The sequence below is a fragment of the Antennarius striatus genome, chromosome 2 (assembly GCF_040054535.1).
Source record: "Antennarius striatus isolate MH-2024 chromosome 2, ASM4005453v1, whole genome shotgun sequence".
Lineage (NCBI taxonomy): Eukaryota > Metazoa > Chordata > Actinopteri > Lophiiformes > Antennariidae > Antennarius > Antennarius striatus.
The window spans coordinates 16,089,417-16,106,096 of NC_090777.1; the positions used below are offsets into that span (position 1 = coordinate 16,089,417).

At 43.9% G+C, this 16,680-nt stretch overlaps 1 protein-coding gene across 12 annotated transcripts in view; it reads left to right on the forward strand.

Moving 5' to 3' along the window:
• The window catches only part of cacna1db (calcium channel, voltage-dependent, L type, alpha 1D subunit, b), a 75,071-nt gene that overhangs the window by 49,617 nt on the left and 8,774 nt on the right, over positions 1 to 16,680 (forward strand). For 4 of the 12 annotated variants that reach the window (XM_068334361.1, XM_068334389.1, XM_068334381.1 and 1 more), the window contains 19 exons: positions 561 to 620; positions 4,779 to 4,885; positions 4,993 to 5,080; positions 5,181 to 5,288; positions 5,434 to 5,486; positions 5,590 to 5,736; positions 5,935 to 6,136; positions 6,325 to 6,483; positions 6,556 to 6,666; positions 7,328 to 7,405; positions 8,010 to 8,093; positions 10,662 to 10,790; positions 10,965 to 11,030; positions 11,194 to 11,285; positions 11,368 to 11,527; positions 11,637 to 11,764; positions 11,914 to 12,010; positions 14,058 to 14,160; positions 14,935 to 15,036. In XM_068334361.1, the coding sequence (XP_068190462.1) occupies positions 561 to 620; positions 4,779 to 4,885; positions 4,993 to 5,080; positions 5,181 to 5,288; positions 5,434 to 5,486; positions 5,590 to 5,736; positions 5,935 to 6,136; positions 6,325 to 6,483; positions 6,556 to 6,666; positions 7,328 to 7,405; positions 8,010 to 8,093; positions 10,662 to 10,790; positions 10,965 to 11,030; positions 11,194 to 11,285; positions 11,368 to 11,527; positions 11,637 to 11,764; positions 11,914 to 12,010; positions 14,058 to 14,160; positions 14,935 to 15,036 (2,074 nt within the window). Of the gene's footprint in view, positions 1 to 411; positions 472 to 560; positions 621 to 4,778; positions 4,886 to 4,992; positions 5,081 to 5,180; positions 5,289 to 5,433; positions 5,487 to 5,589; positions 5,737 to 5,934; positions 6,137 to 6,324; positions 6,484 to 6,555; positions 6,667 to 7,327; positions 7,406 to 8,009; positions 8,094 to 10,661; positions 10,791 to 10,964; positions 11,031 to 11,193; positions 11,286 to 11,367; positions 11,528 to 11,636; positions 11,765 to 11,913; positions 12,011 to 14,057; positions 14,161 to 14,934; positions 15,037 to 16,680 lie in introns of all 12 variants that reach the window. The other 8 variants (XM_068334372.1, XM_068334398.1, XM_068334416.1 and 5 more) reach the window with 7 other exon arrangements.

The window sequence follows — 16,680 nt, forward strand, 5'->3', positions numbered from 1 at the left end:
AACTATTTTCACTTTTCACACTGCAAGGGTCTTTTTCAGTCATTTTTATCAAATATACACAAACTACCAGAAGTATTTACAGGTTTTCTTTAAGTTAATAATTGTTATTTCAATCAGGAACTCTAGTAGTAACTTACTACCATGTAAGGCCTGTTTAGTTTATAAGTTATAACTTGATGCAGTATGATAATTAATGTCTTATCATGACAAACTTATTTGTGACAGTTTGCGTAGGAAATGTAACTATAAACTATAAATGTAGCTTTCTATGGATGATCTAGTTTTGCTGCTTTAACATACCAGCAGTAGGTATCTCCATCTGTGTCTGGCTCTCACTTGATCTACTTAATCTCTCTGTGCTGCTGTCCTGGAACGACTTGATGACTTGAACTTGTGCATTGCCTCTTGCAGATACTTGGTTATTTTGACTATGCTTTCACCGCAATCTTTACTGTTGAGATCCTGTTGAAGGTAAATGACCTGTGCTGTGCTGTGTCGTGCTGTGCTGAGTAGAGCTTTAGTAACGCTGCGTGCTTATGTCACTCTGATTGCCTCCTCAGATCCTAGGCTATGCAGACTATGTCTTCACTAGTATGTTTACATTTGAGATCCTTATAAAGGTAAACAATAACAAGTGTTACCTTTGCAACAAACACCACCAAGCTTGCTGCACACGTCCTCCTTCCCCTCATTTTTGTCTCTATATTTTTCGGTAAACATGGCCACCTGCTTGTTTTGTTGTCTTGGAGTCTGCCAAAGTGGAGACCTTGTATTTTTGTCAGTCACCTTTCCATCATGGTCCACCTCCCCTCTTCATCCTTGACCAGTCTGTGGACCAGTGGCTCTCCAGATATTAGTTTGGCCCTTCACAACATTCAAAACATTTGGAGTATTCTGAACCGTAACCACTTTTAAAAAATTTGAATCTTTTCAGTGATATTGATTAATCGAATCTCATATTTTGAATAACAACAAATATTTGGATAATTCCTTAGCAAGTGTATATCTGGATTATGGAGATATTATAGGCCAATGCCTTTTAATGCCAGATGTGTACAGAATTCCAATGGTGGGTATACCCAGTGATTGGCACACAGTGTGTGTGTGTGTGTGTGTGTTCGTGTGCTTGTGCGTGCGTGCGTGCGTGTGTGGTGTGGTGGTGGTGGTGCCACCCGCCGCAGGGCAGAACGATGGGGTCGGGTGCGCTGCCATATGCGTGGCAGTGATGACAGGGGGTCACGACGGACCAGACCTGGGCGGCAGAATCTGGCTTAGGGTCGGTGTGGGGATACTCACACGCCCCCGGCTGAGTGCCGCTGTATTGGAGTTTACCCCGGTGGATGAGAGGGTCGCCTCCCTACGCCTTAAGGCTGTGGGAGGGAAAACTCTGACTGTTATTTGTGCGTACTCACCAAATATCAGTTCAGAGTATTTGGCCTTCTTGAGGTCCCTAAATGGGGTCCTTGGTGGGATCCCTGCAGGGGACTTCATTGTTCCCCTGGGGGACTTCAATGCACACGTCAGCAATGATGGAGACACTTGGAGGGGCGTAATTGGGAAAATGGCCTCCCTGATCTAAACTCGAGCGGTGTTATGTTGTTGGACTTCTGTGCTAGTCACGGATTGTCCATAACTAACACCATGTTTGAACACAAGGATGCTCATAATTGTAGCTGGTACCAGAGCACCCTGGGTCGGAGGTCAATGATTGATCTTGTGATCGTATCATCTGACCTTCGACCGTGTGGACACTCAGGTGAAGAGAGGGGCAGAGCTGTCAACTGATCACCACCTGGTGGTGAGTTGGGTCCATTGGCGGAGGAAAGCTTTGGATAGACCTGGTAAGCCCAAACGAGTAGTGCGGGTGAACTGGGAACGTCTGGAGGAAGACTTGGTCCGTGAGGCCTTCAATTCACACCTCCGAAGGAGCTTCTCATGCATCCCTGTGGAGGCTGGGGGCATTGAACCAGAATGGTTGATGTTCAAAGCTTCCATTGCTGAAGCTGAAGCTGAGACCTGTGGTCTCAAGGTCTTGGGTACCTCAAGGGGCGGTAACCCTCGAACACCGTGGTGGACCCCGGTGGTCAGGGTAGCCGTCCAACTGAAGAAGGAGGCCTTCAGGGGCATGTTGTCCCTGGGGACTCCTGAAGCAGTTGCAGGGTACCGACAGGCCAAAAGGACTGCAGCCTCGGCTGTGACGGAGGCAAGACAGAGGGTGTGGGAGGAGTTCAGAAAGGCCATGGAGAAGGACTATCGGATGGCACCAAAGTTGTTCTGGAGGACTGTCCGACACCTCAGGAGGGGGAAACGGGGGACCATCCAGGCTGTATACAGCAAGGATGGGACACTTTTGACCTCGACTGAGGAGGTTGTTGGTCGGTGGAAGGAACACTCTAAGGAACTCCTGAATCCAACTACCCCATCTGACCCATCCTCTGTTGCAGAGGCAGAGCTGGATGATGATGGGGGATCCAAGTCAGTCTCTTGGGGCGAAGTCACCGAGGTAGTTAAACAACTTCACGGTGGCAAAGCCCCAGGGGTTGATGAGATTCGCCCGGAAATGCTAAAGGCTCTGGGTGTTGAGGGCCTGTCATGGATGACACACGTCTTTAACATTGCGTGGAAGTCTGGGACAGTGCCGAAAGAGTGGCAGACTGGGGGGGTGGTTCCTCTTTTTAAAAAGGGTTTGTGTGCCAACTACAGGGGCATCGCACTCCTCAGCATCCCTGGGAAAGTTTACTCCAAGGTGCTGGAAAGGAGGGTCCGGCCGATTGTCGAACCTCAGATTGAGGAGGAACAATGTGGGTTCCATCCTGGTCGTGGAACAACGGACCAGCTTTTTACTCTTGCAGGGATCCTAGAGGGGGCTTGGGAGTATGCCCATGCAGTCTACATGTGTTTTGTGGACTTGGAGAAGGTGTATGATCGGGTCCCCAGGGATATACTGTGGGAGGTACTGCGGGAGTACGGGGTGAGGGGGCCTCTCCTCAGGGCCATCCAATCCCTGTACGCCCAAAGTGAGAGCTGCGTTCGGGTTCTCAGCAGTAAGTCAGACTTGTTCCGAGTAGCTGTTGGCCTTCACCAGGGCTGCACTTTATCACCAATTCTGTTCGTGATTTTCATGAACAGGATATCGAGGCATAGTCGTGGTGAGGAGGGGTTACAGTTTGGTGGCCTGAGGATTGTATCGCTGCTTTTTGCAGATGATGTGGTCCTGTTTGCGTCATCGCCTGTGACCTGCAGCGCTCACTGGTCCAGTTTGCAGCCAAGTGTGAAGCGGCGGGGATGAGGATCAGCACCTCCAAATCTGAGGCCATGGTCCTCAGCAGGAAACTGGTGGACTGCCTTCTCCGAGTGGGGAATGAGGTCCTTCCACAAGTGAAGGAGTTTAAATATTTTGGGGTCCTGTTCACGAATGAGGGAACAATGGAGCGTGAGATTGGACAGATAATTGGGGCAGCACGAGCGGTATTGCAGTCGCTTTACCGCACTGTTGTCACAAAGAGGGAGCTAAGCCGAGAGGCAAAGCTCTACATCAACGTTCAATTTTCATTCCTACCCTCACCTATGGTCATGAGCGATGGGTCATGACCGAAAGAACGAGATCGCGGATACAAGCGGCTGAAATGGGCTTTCTCAGGCGGATAGCTGGTGTCTCCCTTAGAGATAAGGTGAGAAACACTGCTGTTCGCGAGGGGCTCAGAGTAGAGCCGCTGCTCCTTCGCGTGGAAAGGAGTCAGTGGAGGTGGTTTGGGCATCTGGTGCGGATGCCTCCGGGATGCCTCCCTAGGGAGGTGTTTCTGGCACGTCCAGCTGGGAGGAGACCTCGGGGCAGACCCAGGACCAGGTGGAGGGATTATATCTCAACATTGGCCTGGGAACGCCTTGGGATTCCCCAGTCAGAGCTGGTGGATGTGGCTGGGGAAAGGGAAGTTTGGGGCTCCCTGCTGAAGCTGCTGCCCCCGCGACCCGACTATGGATAAGCGGTGGAAGATGGATGGATGGATGGATGGATGGATGGATGGATGGATGGATGGATGGATGGATGGATGGATGGATGGATATAGGCCAATGCCTGACTGTATGCTCTGCACATGTGACGCCCACATTTTTCAATGTCTTGTTTGGCCAGCATGGCCAAAGAATTTTTTATAAAATCCATCAAACCAAAAGTTATTTTCGTTGTTGTTACTGCAAAAATCAAATCCTAAGCCTTCCCATTTGTTCATTGCATGCCTGCACCAGGTAAATCTAATGTATCACTGCTTAAGCCTTAAGAATCTGTCTGGAGGTCCCTGTTTAATGGAAAATATTTGTGGAGCGTACTCTGGCTTAATCTGCACCGGAAATGATTGTAGTGGCTTTGAGATAATGCTGTTCATGTTTACTCTGAACATTGTTTGGGATTATATTTATTTGTGTGTGTGTTTGTGTTTGTGTGTGTGTGTGTGTGTGTGTGTGTGTGCATGCGTGCATGCGTGCGTGCGTGCGTCCGTGTGTGTGTGTTGGGTTCAATACTTTTAAGTGCTTGTAAAGTTTGTTTCTGTGTGGATCCAAGCTCATCTACCGGCATTCCTTAAAATGATAGATAACTGTAGAGGATTTTAGTTGTTCTCACAAAATGTTCCGTTTCAAAAATAATTCTGGAAAACATTTTAGAGTTTGTTTAAGTAGTAATATCTGTCGTGTAAAGCCAATTCACCCCAGCATTAAGGCATCCTGTGTGTGTCTGGTGTAGACCTGTCCTCGTTATTCCTGACTGTCGTCTTTCTGTGCAGATGACGGCGTTTGGAGCGTTTCTCCATAAAGGAGCCTTCTGTAGAAACTACTTTAACCTATTAGACCTGCTGGTTGTTGGCGTGTCGCTGGTCTCCTTTGGCATTCAGTATGTACATGTCTTATTATGACTTAGTTAAGAGGCAACATAAATTAGTCAGTGATATAATGAATAATAAATTGATAAATAGTGACAGGCGTTTCTTTCTCCTGTAGGTCGTCTGCTATCTCAGTGGTGAAGATCCTTCGTGTTTTGAGGGTCCTCCGTCCGCTCAGAGCCATCAACAGAGCCAAAGGACTAAAGGTCAGTATATAACTAAACAGGTTGATGCTGTGTTTATCTATGTCTGTCTATGTGTATGGATTTGTATGTTCCTCTTAACATATAACTTTGTCATTTGCAGCACGTGGTCCAGTGTGTGTTTGTGGCCATCAGGACCATTGGCAACATCATGATTGTCACCACGCTGCTGCAGTTCATGTTTGCTTGTATAGGAGTACAGCTTTTCAAGGTACAGTGAAGAAATGGAAGGAAGGATGGAGGGTAATAGGGTCACAACGGAAGCAAAGAGCCCTTCTACCGTAAAACAACCACAAAGTTATACAGAGGTGGAAGCTTGTAATTACAGAGCACTGAATTTTTTTATTTTCACAAAGGGGAAATTTTATCGCTGCACCGATGATGCCAAGTCCAGCCCAGAGCAGTGCAAGTGAGTTTATTTGTTACTTCAAGGCTTCTAGCATGGACGCTCATCTGAGTATTGTGTATTTCTATGTACAAATAAATGGTTCATAGCGGTTTTCAAATCACAGGGGTACCTACATTCTCTACAACAATGGCGATGCAGCTCTGCCCATGGTGAGGGAGAGGATCTGGTACAACAGTGACTTCAACTTCGACAATGTCCTCATGGCCATGATGGCTCTTTTCACTGTCTCCACCTTCGAGGGATGGCCCATGTTAGTACAACGTTGCTTCTTTGTTGTAGAGTAATAGTATTTCTTTTGTTTTCATCCTTAAAAGGAAAAGCCAAAAGCATACTCTCTTCTGCATCTTTGCGTGATTTTTGTGGTTTACTGAGTGAGGCTTAAAGAACAACAAGAGCAAACCAAATTTTTTGGCCGTCCTGCTGACTTCTACTGTGCTTCTACCTGCAGGCTTCTGTACAAGGCCATCGACTCCAACAAAGAGAACATGGGTCCCATCTACAACTATCGCGTGGAGATCTCCATCTTCTTCATCATCTACATCATCATCATTGCCTTCTTCATGATGAACATCTTTGTTGGTTTTGTCATTGTCACCTTTCAGGAGCAGGGCGAGAAGGAGTACAAGAACTGTGAGCTGGACAAGAACCAGGTGGGCCCCCTTATTGAATGTGTGTTGTGTGTTGTAATGTTTTACATTTAGTAGTAAAAATGTTACTGTGATTAAACATCAATCTCATTCCTGATTGGTGAAAAGAATTCCTGTCTCTCTGACTGAACAGATAACACTTGTCTGTCTGTTTCTATGAATGCTCTCACCTTCCCTCACCACCGCTACAGCGTCAGTGTGTGGAATACGCTCTTAAAGCTCGTCCTCTTCGGCGATACATCCCCAAAAACCCCTACCAGTACAAGGTCTGGTATGTGGTAAACTCTACAGGCTTTGAATACGTCATGTTTATCCTCATCATCCTCAACACCCTGTGTCTGGCCATTCAGGTTAGAGGCCGTCTTTCAGTCCTCGATGAATGGATCTGTCTTATTTCTGATTCCTCTGCTTGTCTCCCTCAGCATCACGGCCAGTCTCATCTGTTTAACTATGCCATGGATATCCTGAACATGGTCTTCACTGGGGTTTTCACTGTGGAGATGATCCTCAAGCTCATTGCCTTCAAACCCAGAGTAAGAATCCTCTCCTCTCCTCTCCTCTCCTCTCCTCTCCTCTCCTCTCCTCTCCTCTCCTCTCCTCTCCTCTCCTCTCCTCTCCTCTCCTCTCCTCTCCTCTCCTCTCCTCTCCTCTACTCTCCTCTCCTCTCCTCTCCTCTCCTCTCCTCTCCTCTCCTCTCCTCTCCTCTCCTCTCCTCTCCTCTCCTCTCCTCTCCTCTCCTCTCCTCTCCTCTCCTCTCCTCTCCTCTCCTCTCCTCTCCTCTCCTCTCCTCTCCTCTCCTCTCCCCTCCCCTCCCCTCCCCTCCCCTCCCCTCCCCTCCCCTCCCCTCCCCTCCCCTCCCCTCCCCTCCCCTCCCCTCCCCTCCCCTCCCCTCCTCTCCTCTCCTCTCCTCTCCCCCCCTCTCCTCTCCTCCCATCTACCTTACTCTACTTTACTCTACTTTACTATCATAATTGATCCCAGTAAGGTTTTTGAGTTTAATCCTATCAATCCAGTCATCATGCACCTTTCCTTTCCCTCTTACCTCCCATCTTGTGCTCTTATCCTCCTGGCTGTGACTTCTCTTACCTTTCACCTCCATCGCTGTCACTGTAACCTCTCCAACACCCCCTGGCATCCCGCTCCTCTCCTGCCTTCCCATCTCCTTCTGCTGGCTGTGCATGCTGCCACACTCAGGGCTATGTCGGGGACGCCTGGAACGTCTTTGATGCTCTGGTGGTGATTGGCAGTGTAGTCGACATCATACTCAGCCAGGTAGAAAGACGTCCGTACATTCAAATCTGTCATCTCCTCTTCCTGTCCGGCCACTGCTCCTCCTTCCTTCTCATCTTTCCTACCTGTCCTAATTTTGCGTTATTATTGTAGATTATCTTGAGCCAATTTCTGCTCATGAAACAAATCTGTTGAATCTGCATTGGACTGTTAATGAGCACCATAGACCAAATATATGGTAATGAGTTTGAAATATTTGCAGATGTGTGAGATGCTGATGTATGAAATTATGAAGCAGCTACACTGAATGGATCAAATCGGATCACATTTAAAGTTAAACGTCTATGGTGGTCGTTTCTTTCAGCCTGCCACTGCAGCAGTGAGAGTAAACATTTAAAAACACAGTGGAAGACAAATGACACTTAATTTCTAACAAAATATATTTTGGTTGAAGTTAAACAAGCTCATTCTCTCACAGACTCAGTGGCAGAAAGGATTTGACTTTCAGCCTCCCTCTTATATCAAGTCACAACCTTTTGATGTTCACTTCTTTTTGTCTTTCATAATTCTCCTTATTTTACCTCTTCTATCTTGCTCTGTTGTCTCTCTTTTCTTTTGTGTCTGTCTTTGTTGCTTGGGCTTGCAGAACTATTTTGCTGATGCATGGAACACGTTTGATGCCTTAATTGTTGTGGGTAGCGTGGTTGACATTGCCATCACTGAGATCAATGTAAGTAGTCATTTAGCACATGCACACATCTTCCATATGTGACACCGTAAGAGTGCGTTGTTTTAGTGTTGCTTCACAGTAAAAGCTGTTAACAACTGGCATTAAGTAGTCCCCTGCAAGTGTAGTTTTCATATATTGTTAAGCCTTTATTTAAAAGAAGAAGTATAATTTTTTTGTCCCAGGATATGTATGTATGTAAATGCTGTAACACATTCACACACGTGCACACACACACATACACACACACACACACACACACACACACACACACACACACACACACACACACACACACACACACAAACGCACACACACACCTGGAGGCATTCAAATGTGCAGTAGGAGAGGATGATGGTAGATGATGGTGCGCCCCAATGAGCAACTTGTTTGGGGTTCAGACAGTTTACACTCCAAAACTTTTGGTCCACATGGGTCTTGAATCGGCCATCCGCTGGTCCCCAAGACCCAGTGGACTGAACTACTGCTGCCCCTATTTTAAACAGCTGTATGTTGAGAACCATGACACTCATCTCCATATGAAAAAGCAGTTCAACCAAACTAAAACATGAACATAGATTTAATGAGCAGTACAGCGTATGAATATTGACCTATATTGTCAAATATCAATTGAAAAAACAAGACTTTTCTACAATACAGTCCTGCAACTTGAACAATAGAAGTTTGCTTTATTACATTTTATGACTTGACCTTTCAAATCAAAGATCATTATTGCACACAGACCCAGGTATCAGATAGTTTTCTTGTTTTTACTATAATAATAACAACAATTAATCATAATGAAGTCCCCACATTTCATCTTTGAAGTTTCCTGTCTAAAACACCACTGGTATCATGTATTTTAGGGTTCCTGTTTCCCCCTCCAATACAAATTAGTTGAGGATAGACACACTCCTCTCAGGAAGTGGATGTGGCCTAGACATGCTTAGATTTTACTCCAGTGTGTATGTGTATAAGTGTGGGCATAGAACCTCTGAGCACCTGTACTGTGAACTCCCTGAGGTGTATTATACAACACATGGTGGACAGTGAGTTTGACTGTAGACCTCATGTCACCGTGGCGTGAAAGCAGGGAGGAATGTTGAGGGAGACGATTGAGCACATTTTCTCCTGAGGGTCATTATGTTTCCTCGGGAGTGTAGGTGTAGTAAACAAACAAAAGTGGTGTGGTAACAACCTGGAAAGGTCTCGGTGTTTTATTTCAATCACAGCATGGACTTCGCTTCATTTCGAGTAGCAGTCAGGAAGAACTCTGCTGAGGCCTTCATGCAGAACATTAATTCATTGAAATCCTGTTATATAATAAATATCTAAAATATATAAGAACCATCATGAGTCATAAAATCATTTGCTGAAATGTGAGACATAATTTAGATGGACATTATAATAAAACAATCGTATATTTGCCTTATCAGACAGTTTACTCCAGTACGGAATGCTTGTGTGTCTTTTTTCTGGTGTTAGTGCTCAGAATATGTGATGAAGCTTTTGCATGACAGGCTTTATGCTTTATGATAATAACATTCTTCTACTTCCCATAAATTGTGGTGCTGTTTTGTGTTTTTAAAGTGTAGGCACCTTTAAACTTTTTTAATGTAATTACATGTTGAATCTGTCAAAGATCTTGATGATAAGTGATGCTGAATTGACAGGTGAACGATGTACAGTTTGTGTAACGTGGATTAACCGTCAGCTTTTGATTTCAAGTCGGCAGCCATTCCTGTCGTCAAAGTGATAGTGGAGTCAGGGGTAAGAAGGAACCCCTCTTCTTTTAAAGCCCCCATCTTTCTGCGATCATTCAAAAGTCACTCTGTCTGTCACTTACTGTTGAAAATATTGAGATGCTTCTGGTCTCATGATTTTTCTGCTTGAACTATCAGTGTTTGTTTGAATCCATGTTGTTTTCGTTTTGGCTCCAGGTTCATTTAGTTCTTTTTATATTAGAACCTTGTTCTCTCTGTGTGCATGGCATGACACAGCCAGAACAGATAACACACTATCAATGCTACATGCCAACATGGCTTGTAGGCCAATCAATCAGATTACCAACACTGTACATTCAGTCTACTGTTTTGTATTAAATTTCTTGTGCAAGTTCCTGTGTTTGATAGCAAAAATGAAAAAGGCCCTTGTCGATGTTTGCATCCATTGTAACATTAAAACATCAGTTATCGTTTGTTGTTTGCTCTGTTTTCATTCGGACTGCAGATTCTGTCCATTTCTTGTTATGAATCATCCAGAATTAAATGTTGTGTATATGTCAGTTCTCCAGATCTGCTCATGGAATGGGGTTTAACATATTGTTACTCTGCATGCACACTGGTTGTTGTCATAGCAAAACTACAGAAACATCACAATTTTGATCATTTCCTCAGAACACTTTTCATTCATTTTACTGCTTGTTGGCTAAAACAACTCGTACACGATTATTGAATGTATTTATGAATTATTGCATGAAGGACTGAATCATATCGACCTTTATAATTTAAGTGTGTTCCTCCACCAGTGCTATTCACCTCTTTCATCGCCCTCTATATTTCCCCACTTCAGAACACGGAGGACAGCGCTCGCATCTCCATCACCTTCTTTCGCCTGTTCAGAGTGATGCGATTGGTCAAACTGTTAAGTCGGGGGGAGGGCATCAGGACTCTGCTGTGGACCTTCATTAAATCCTTCCAGGTGAGGCCCAAGTAGATAGTAGACACCCAGGAATCTGTAGAGTTATAAAGAAATGAAAAGATTTTTGTGATTCTCATGAATCTGTCTGGGGAAAGGGATGCAGCTAGTTTATGAAAATCTGTTGCTGCAACACAGACTGAAGTAACGGTGACTTTCCTACTTATTCCCCCCCAGGCTCTTCCCTATGTCGCTCTCCTGATTGCCATGTTGTTCTTCATTTACGCTGTAATTGGAATGCAGGTAATACATTTTATGTCTGTAGAAATGAAAACTAGCCAGCTATTTTCATATGGCATCACCTTCATGATCACCATGTTATGTTTGTCATGTGCAGAAAGCTGGTTGATAAAGGCTGGCTGACCGGTTTCTTCTTTGCCTGTTTTTTTTTTGTTTGTTTTTTTAGGTTTTTGGGAAAATAGCCATGGTGGATGGAACACAAATCAACCGCAACAACAACTTTCAGACCTTTCCTCAGGCTGTCCTGATGCTCTTCAGGTATTGGCGCAGCTTAAATGATCACATGATTGCAAATACCCCTCGTTGTTCTCCTTTGTTAATGTTTCTGGTTGTGTGTTAGATGTGCCACAGGCGAGGCCTGGCAGGAGATCATGCTGGCCTGTCTTCCTGGAAAGCTGTGCGATTCTGAGTCGGACTACAACCCCGGAGAGGAGAGAACCTGCGGCAGCAGTTTTGCCATTATCTACTTCATCAGCTTCTACATGCTTTGTGCTTTCCTGGTAACCTTCACACCCATTGATGATCTGTGTCCATACTGGTTAAACACAAACTTAAACATATGCACGCCCCAGTACGGTCACAAAGAAATGTTGCGTATCTTTGTTTCAGATCATCAACCTGTTTGTAGCTGTCATCATGGATAACTTTGATTATCTGACCCGTGATTGGTCCATTCTTGGACCTCATCATCTGGATGAGTTTAAAAGGATCTGGTCTGAATACGACCCAGAAGCTAAGTGAGTTCTGTAAACAGAAGACTTTATTACTTTTTAAGTTTCCTAACTGCTGATAAATATTTGAAAGGTCATTACCCATGTGATTGTCTGCCACTCATCAGGCTATGATCAGCGTTATGATAGCTTGTCTTTGAATGCCTGTTTTTAAGGGGCAGGATCAAACACCTTGATGTGGTGACTCTCCTGAGGAGGATCCAACCCCCACTGGGCTTCGGAAAGCTCTGCCCTCACAGAGTGGCCTGTAAGGTGGGTTCCATCAGCACAACGGCACTTCAGCTTTAAAAGAAAAAGCTTAACTGTTGTTGTGTTGACTGTTAAAGTTGAAGGTTTTTGACATGCAGCTTTCGGACAAATAATTTCACTGTTAAACGTCTGATATTCTACTCTTTTTGATTAATTTCACACAGCCGTCAGACATCCAACTACATTTAAACACTCCATGGTCCTGAATTTTAGCTATTTAAAAGTCGCTCAAATGAGCTTCGTCCGTCAACGCCTGACACACGCCCCTCTCACAGAGAGAATGTGGGTGTTGGTAGTATGGGCTGATGTTTACAGTGGATGTTCCACGTGCTTCGTAGGTACAAACTTTGTAGATGTGAACAACAGCTGCCTGATGTCTGAATATTCATAAAATGCCGTATTACATGTGCAAGTTTATATGTTGAACCGTCTGCTGCATTTGATTAGTTCTCCTTTCTGCAGTGACCATGACATGCAGCATCGCTCAATACCGGACACAAACACATACACACACGCACGCACACACACACACACGCACACATGATCATATAGGCTGCCCTTCGGGTGTGTATGGGTAGCATTTGTGTGTGTTCAATATGACACTGAGGACAAACTGAACCTGAACATCACACACTCACACACACAATACTCACACATGTACACACACACACACACATACACACACACACACACACACACACACACACACACACACACACACACACACACACACATACGCAGGCTTCACATTCACCACATGTGTCAAAGGCAGTGGTTCTTAACCTTGTTGGGGGTACCGAACCCTGACGGTTTCAAATGCTCACTCACCGAACCCTTCTTTAGTAAAAAAAATAAATCTTTTTAAAAAAAATTTAAGACATAAGTACAGTATTTTCCGCACTATAAGAAGCAATGGATTATAAGGCACACCTTCAATGAATGGCCTTTTTTTTTTTTTTTTTCAATTTTCATACATAAAGTGCACTGGATTATAAAGCACACTGGATTATTAAGCGCACGGAATTATAAAACGCATTTGAGAACTCATCTTCAATGAATGGTCTATTTTAAAACTTTTTTCATTTATAAGGCAAATTGGATTATAAGAAATTGAGAAAATTAAAGGCTTTTAGGTGCGGAAAATACTGTATATGTTTTAGTGGTGTATTTAATGAATTGTTTATTAATGTCACCTTTTTCAAAGAACAAAAGCAGGACAGTGCATGAACTCACATGAAATGACCTACCTGCAAATCAGTGTGACTTCTGCTGTTGTTATTGAGAGACCAGTTCAGATATGTGTGGCTTCACCTTGACAAGTGTTACTCTAATGTCATTTTCTGAACAAACTCTGTTAAAGATTAGATCTACTTTATTCGTCCACACGTGGGGAAATTATCTTTACACTCTTCACTCTTTTTGCAAGTGGTTACAGTCTTTGGTTAGTCATGCATATACACATAGTTTTTTGAATACAGGCCCCTGAACACAACACACTGGGGGCCTGTAGGCATGCAATTAGTAATGCGTGTGTTGGGTGTTTTGCCGACAAAACACCCGACACATTGTGTCAGAGGTTTTGACACATTGTGCCAAGACAAAACATCGTGTCGGGTGTTTTGTCTTCACCTCTGTCTCCGCCGAACCCCTGAGACTGACTCACTGAACCCCTAGGGTTCGATCGAACACAGGTTAAGAACCACTGGTCAAAGGTCAGAGTGTGTGAGAGTAAATAGGTCAAAAGTGAGATTTGACCAAAAACTACATTTCCCACAATGCAGTAATTCAGCCCATTTTACCTTTGAAAAAACGTGTTGAAAAAAGTTAAGCAGAGCTAACTAGTTAGCCAAACACAAGCTCTGAGCAACGACATAGCAACACACTGCTACCTTACCGCTGGACACACGAACTTCACCTCGGGCATGATCGTGTCTTTCTCCAGGGAGAGAGGGGTGTTCTCATACAGACAGGTCCAGGTTGTGTGTTTTTCACAGTAGGACCCCTTTAATGCTCCCTCTTAATGTCATTGAACATTGAATTATGTTTGCAGCGTCTGGTGGCGATGAACATGCCCCTAAACAGTGATGGGACCGTCATGTTTAATGCCACCTTGTTTGCCCTGGTCCGTACTGCTCTCAAGATCAAGACTGAGGGTGAGTCTGCACCTCCAGGACATCAGTGATGCAGTGATGACAGCCTCAGCTGTCTCCAGTCTGTACAGTCACAAGATGCATTCAGGCACAGCACCAAGCCTGGTTCACCTGCGCTGTAGATGATTATTTGAAGAGTGTTTTGTTTTGTCAAATTAATTCTCTTCATTGTAACATTTATGGTTTGAATTGACCCATGTTCCTGCCAGTGTGCTGGAATCTGGTACCAAAGAAGCATAAAGAGACAAAATCTTAAAAAAGTAAACGTTTACAATGGTCACTTTCATAAAAATAAATAAATAAAAGAACTAATCAGTTAGATAGAGGTGTGAATGTAGTAAAAACACTATACCAAGATCTCTTTTCAGTCGTCTTCCCCTGTGCTCCACCACAACAGCAGCGCTTCAATGTTGCTTCCAGGATCAGTGAAGAGTAACGCTCTGCAACGCTATATTGTACCATTTTATTATTGTCTGAACCATTGTACAGTATTTTGTGGCTTTAGAATGCACACCTTGGTAAACACTCTTTGTAATTCATCAACTTGCCACAAGAGGGTGTTGTAGATTTGTCATCTCCATTCTGTGACCACATCATTTCAAATCAAATCAAATCGTCGTACAAGAACAAGAAGTACAGTACAAAAGAAACATGATTTAATATTTAATGTAAGGGACACAGCAATTACAGACTGCCACAAAAACATGACATTTTCTCTTCGTAAAATGAGGTTAGGTGTTTTTTTCTGAATATTTCTGCCTTTTCTGTCATTCCAAGGTAACCTGGAACAAGCCAATGAGGAACTTAGAGCTGTGATTAAGAAAATCTGGAAGAGGACCAGTATGAAGCTGCTGGACCAAGTGGTGCCCCCTGCCGGTGGTTAGTGTTCATTACATACCCACACCCTTAATGAAATACTACGGCTGTCAATCATGTGTTCATCTAACACAAACAGTAACTACTATTAGAAGACAAAGGTAGTCTAGATTGACCTGATTCTCACATACATACGTTTATACTTTCAGTCTAGCATGTACTAGCATGACTTTTGTTGGTTTTCCCCGCTGTCCTTCGATGTCTTCAATGCTTTAGCTCTGTTGTGCTGTGGAATTACCAACTTAATTTAACTGCATGTTTCTGTGTGCACATTAGTCTGCTAACTGCTCTTCATCTTCTCTGCTGAGCCTTTCTCTTCCACAGCTTCCTGTGCTCTCAGTAGTGTGTCAATCGCCGACCTCCTTCTCTTGTCTTTCTGCCGTCCTAAACTCTCTGGAGCAGTTCTGTTTTAGTCTGGTGGCATGAAACTACTGATGCATCTCTCTTAAAAATCTCATCAGGCTCTGTCCAGGAAGAGAACCTTTTGTCACCTGAGGGCAAAATAGATAGATGGATGGATGGACGGACAGACAGATGGATGGATGGATGGATGGATGGATGGACGGACAGACGGATGGATGGATACTTTATTAATCCTGGAGGAAGTTAATATGTTATTAATGTTATTAATCACAATTAATTGATAAATAAGCTGTACGCTGGTCTTCATTGTCACACCAGGTCACAAGTGTCACAATGAGGCAAATTAATAGCTTCAATACTGTATATAAATCATGAAATTCCAAAGTATGCTATGAGATCATGTTTTTTTTAATGAATATATGCATTTTTTTAACATTGGAAGTATAAAAATCACAATCACACACTTAGCTTTAAAGTGTCATTTTTACATCCACGCTAATGCTTTTGGTCACAGATTAAAATTCTGAACAGAGCCTGTGAGTTTCTGGCTGTTTGTGGTGATGTAGAGAAATCTGTAGTCTGCTATAAGATGGGTGATTCTAACTAAACTTGTTTTCACCACTGGGTGGAATGATTCTTCCATCTTAAAGCATATATATCTATGGCATTTTGAAAAGGGGTGAAGGAAAAGTAATTAAAGATTAAAACCTGAATTTCCTATTCACCACATTTAGCCCTTTCTTTCTTTAGTCTCTCTCCCCTGTCTGCTTCAGCACCATTTATCTGAGTGAATCAGACCCATTCTTGATTAGCCTCCCTGCATGGCAGATAGTGTTTGTAGTTACAGGAGCTGTAGATCAGACCGTCGCTGCTTCTCTAAACTCTTGCCTTGCATGTTTTTCTTGCTTTGGATCATGTTGTTTCCTGGGATAAATGTTTTTCTCTTGCTTTTCTGTGGATGTTACAGGTCATACAGCCACCTTATGATGTAGCAGTGATATGTGCGCCAGCTAAATTATTTCTTTAATTTAAAAACAAATATGTTTGTGCGGTCTTGGAGTTCGATCAATACCATGAAATTGCCGGCTTAAGCCTGATCTAGGTGTATTACACAGTTTAAGGGTGGCATGGGTCACCTGTGTGTGTGTGTGTGTGTGTGTGTGTGTGTGTGTGTGTGTGTGTGTGTGTGTGTGTGTGTGTGTGTGTGTGTTCGTACATGTGTGTTTGTGCGCGTGTGTGTGTGCGTGCGTGCATGCTGTGTGCTGCTCTGTAGAAACGGTGTTT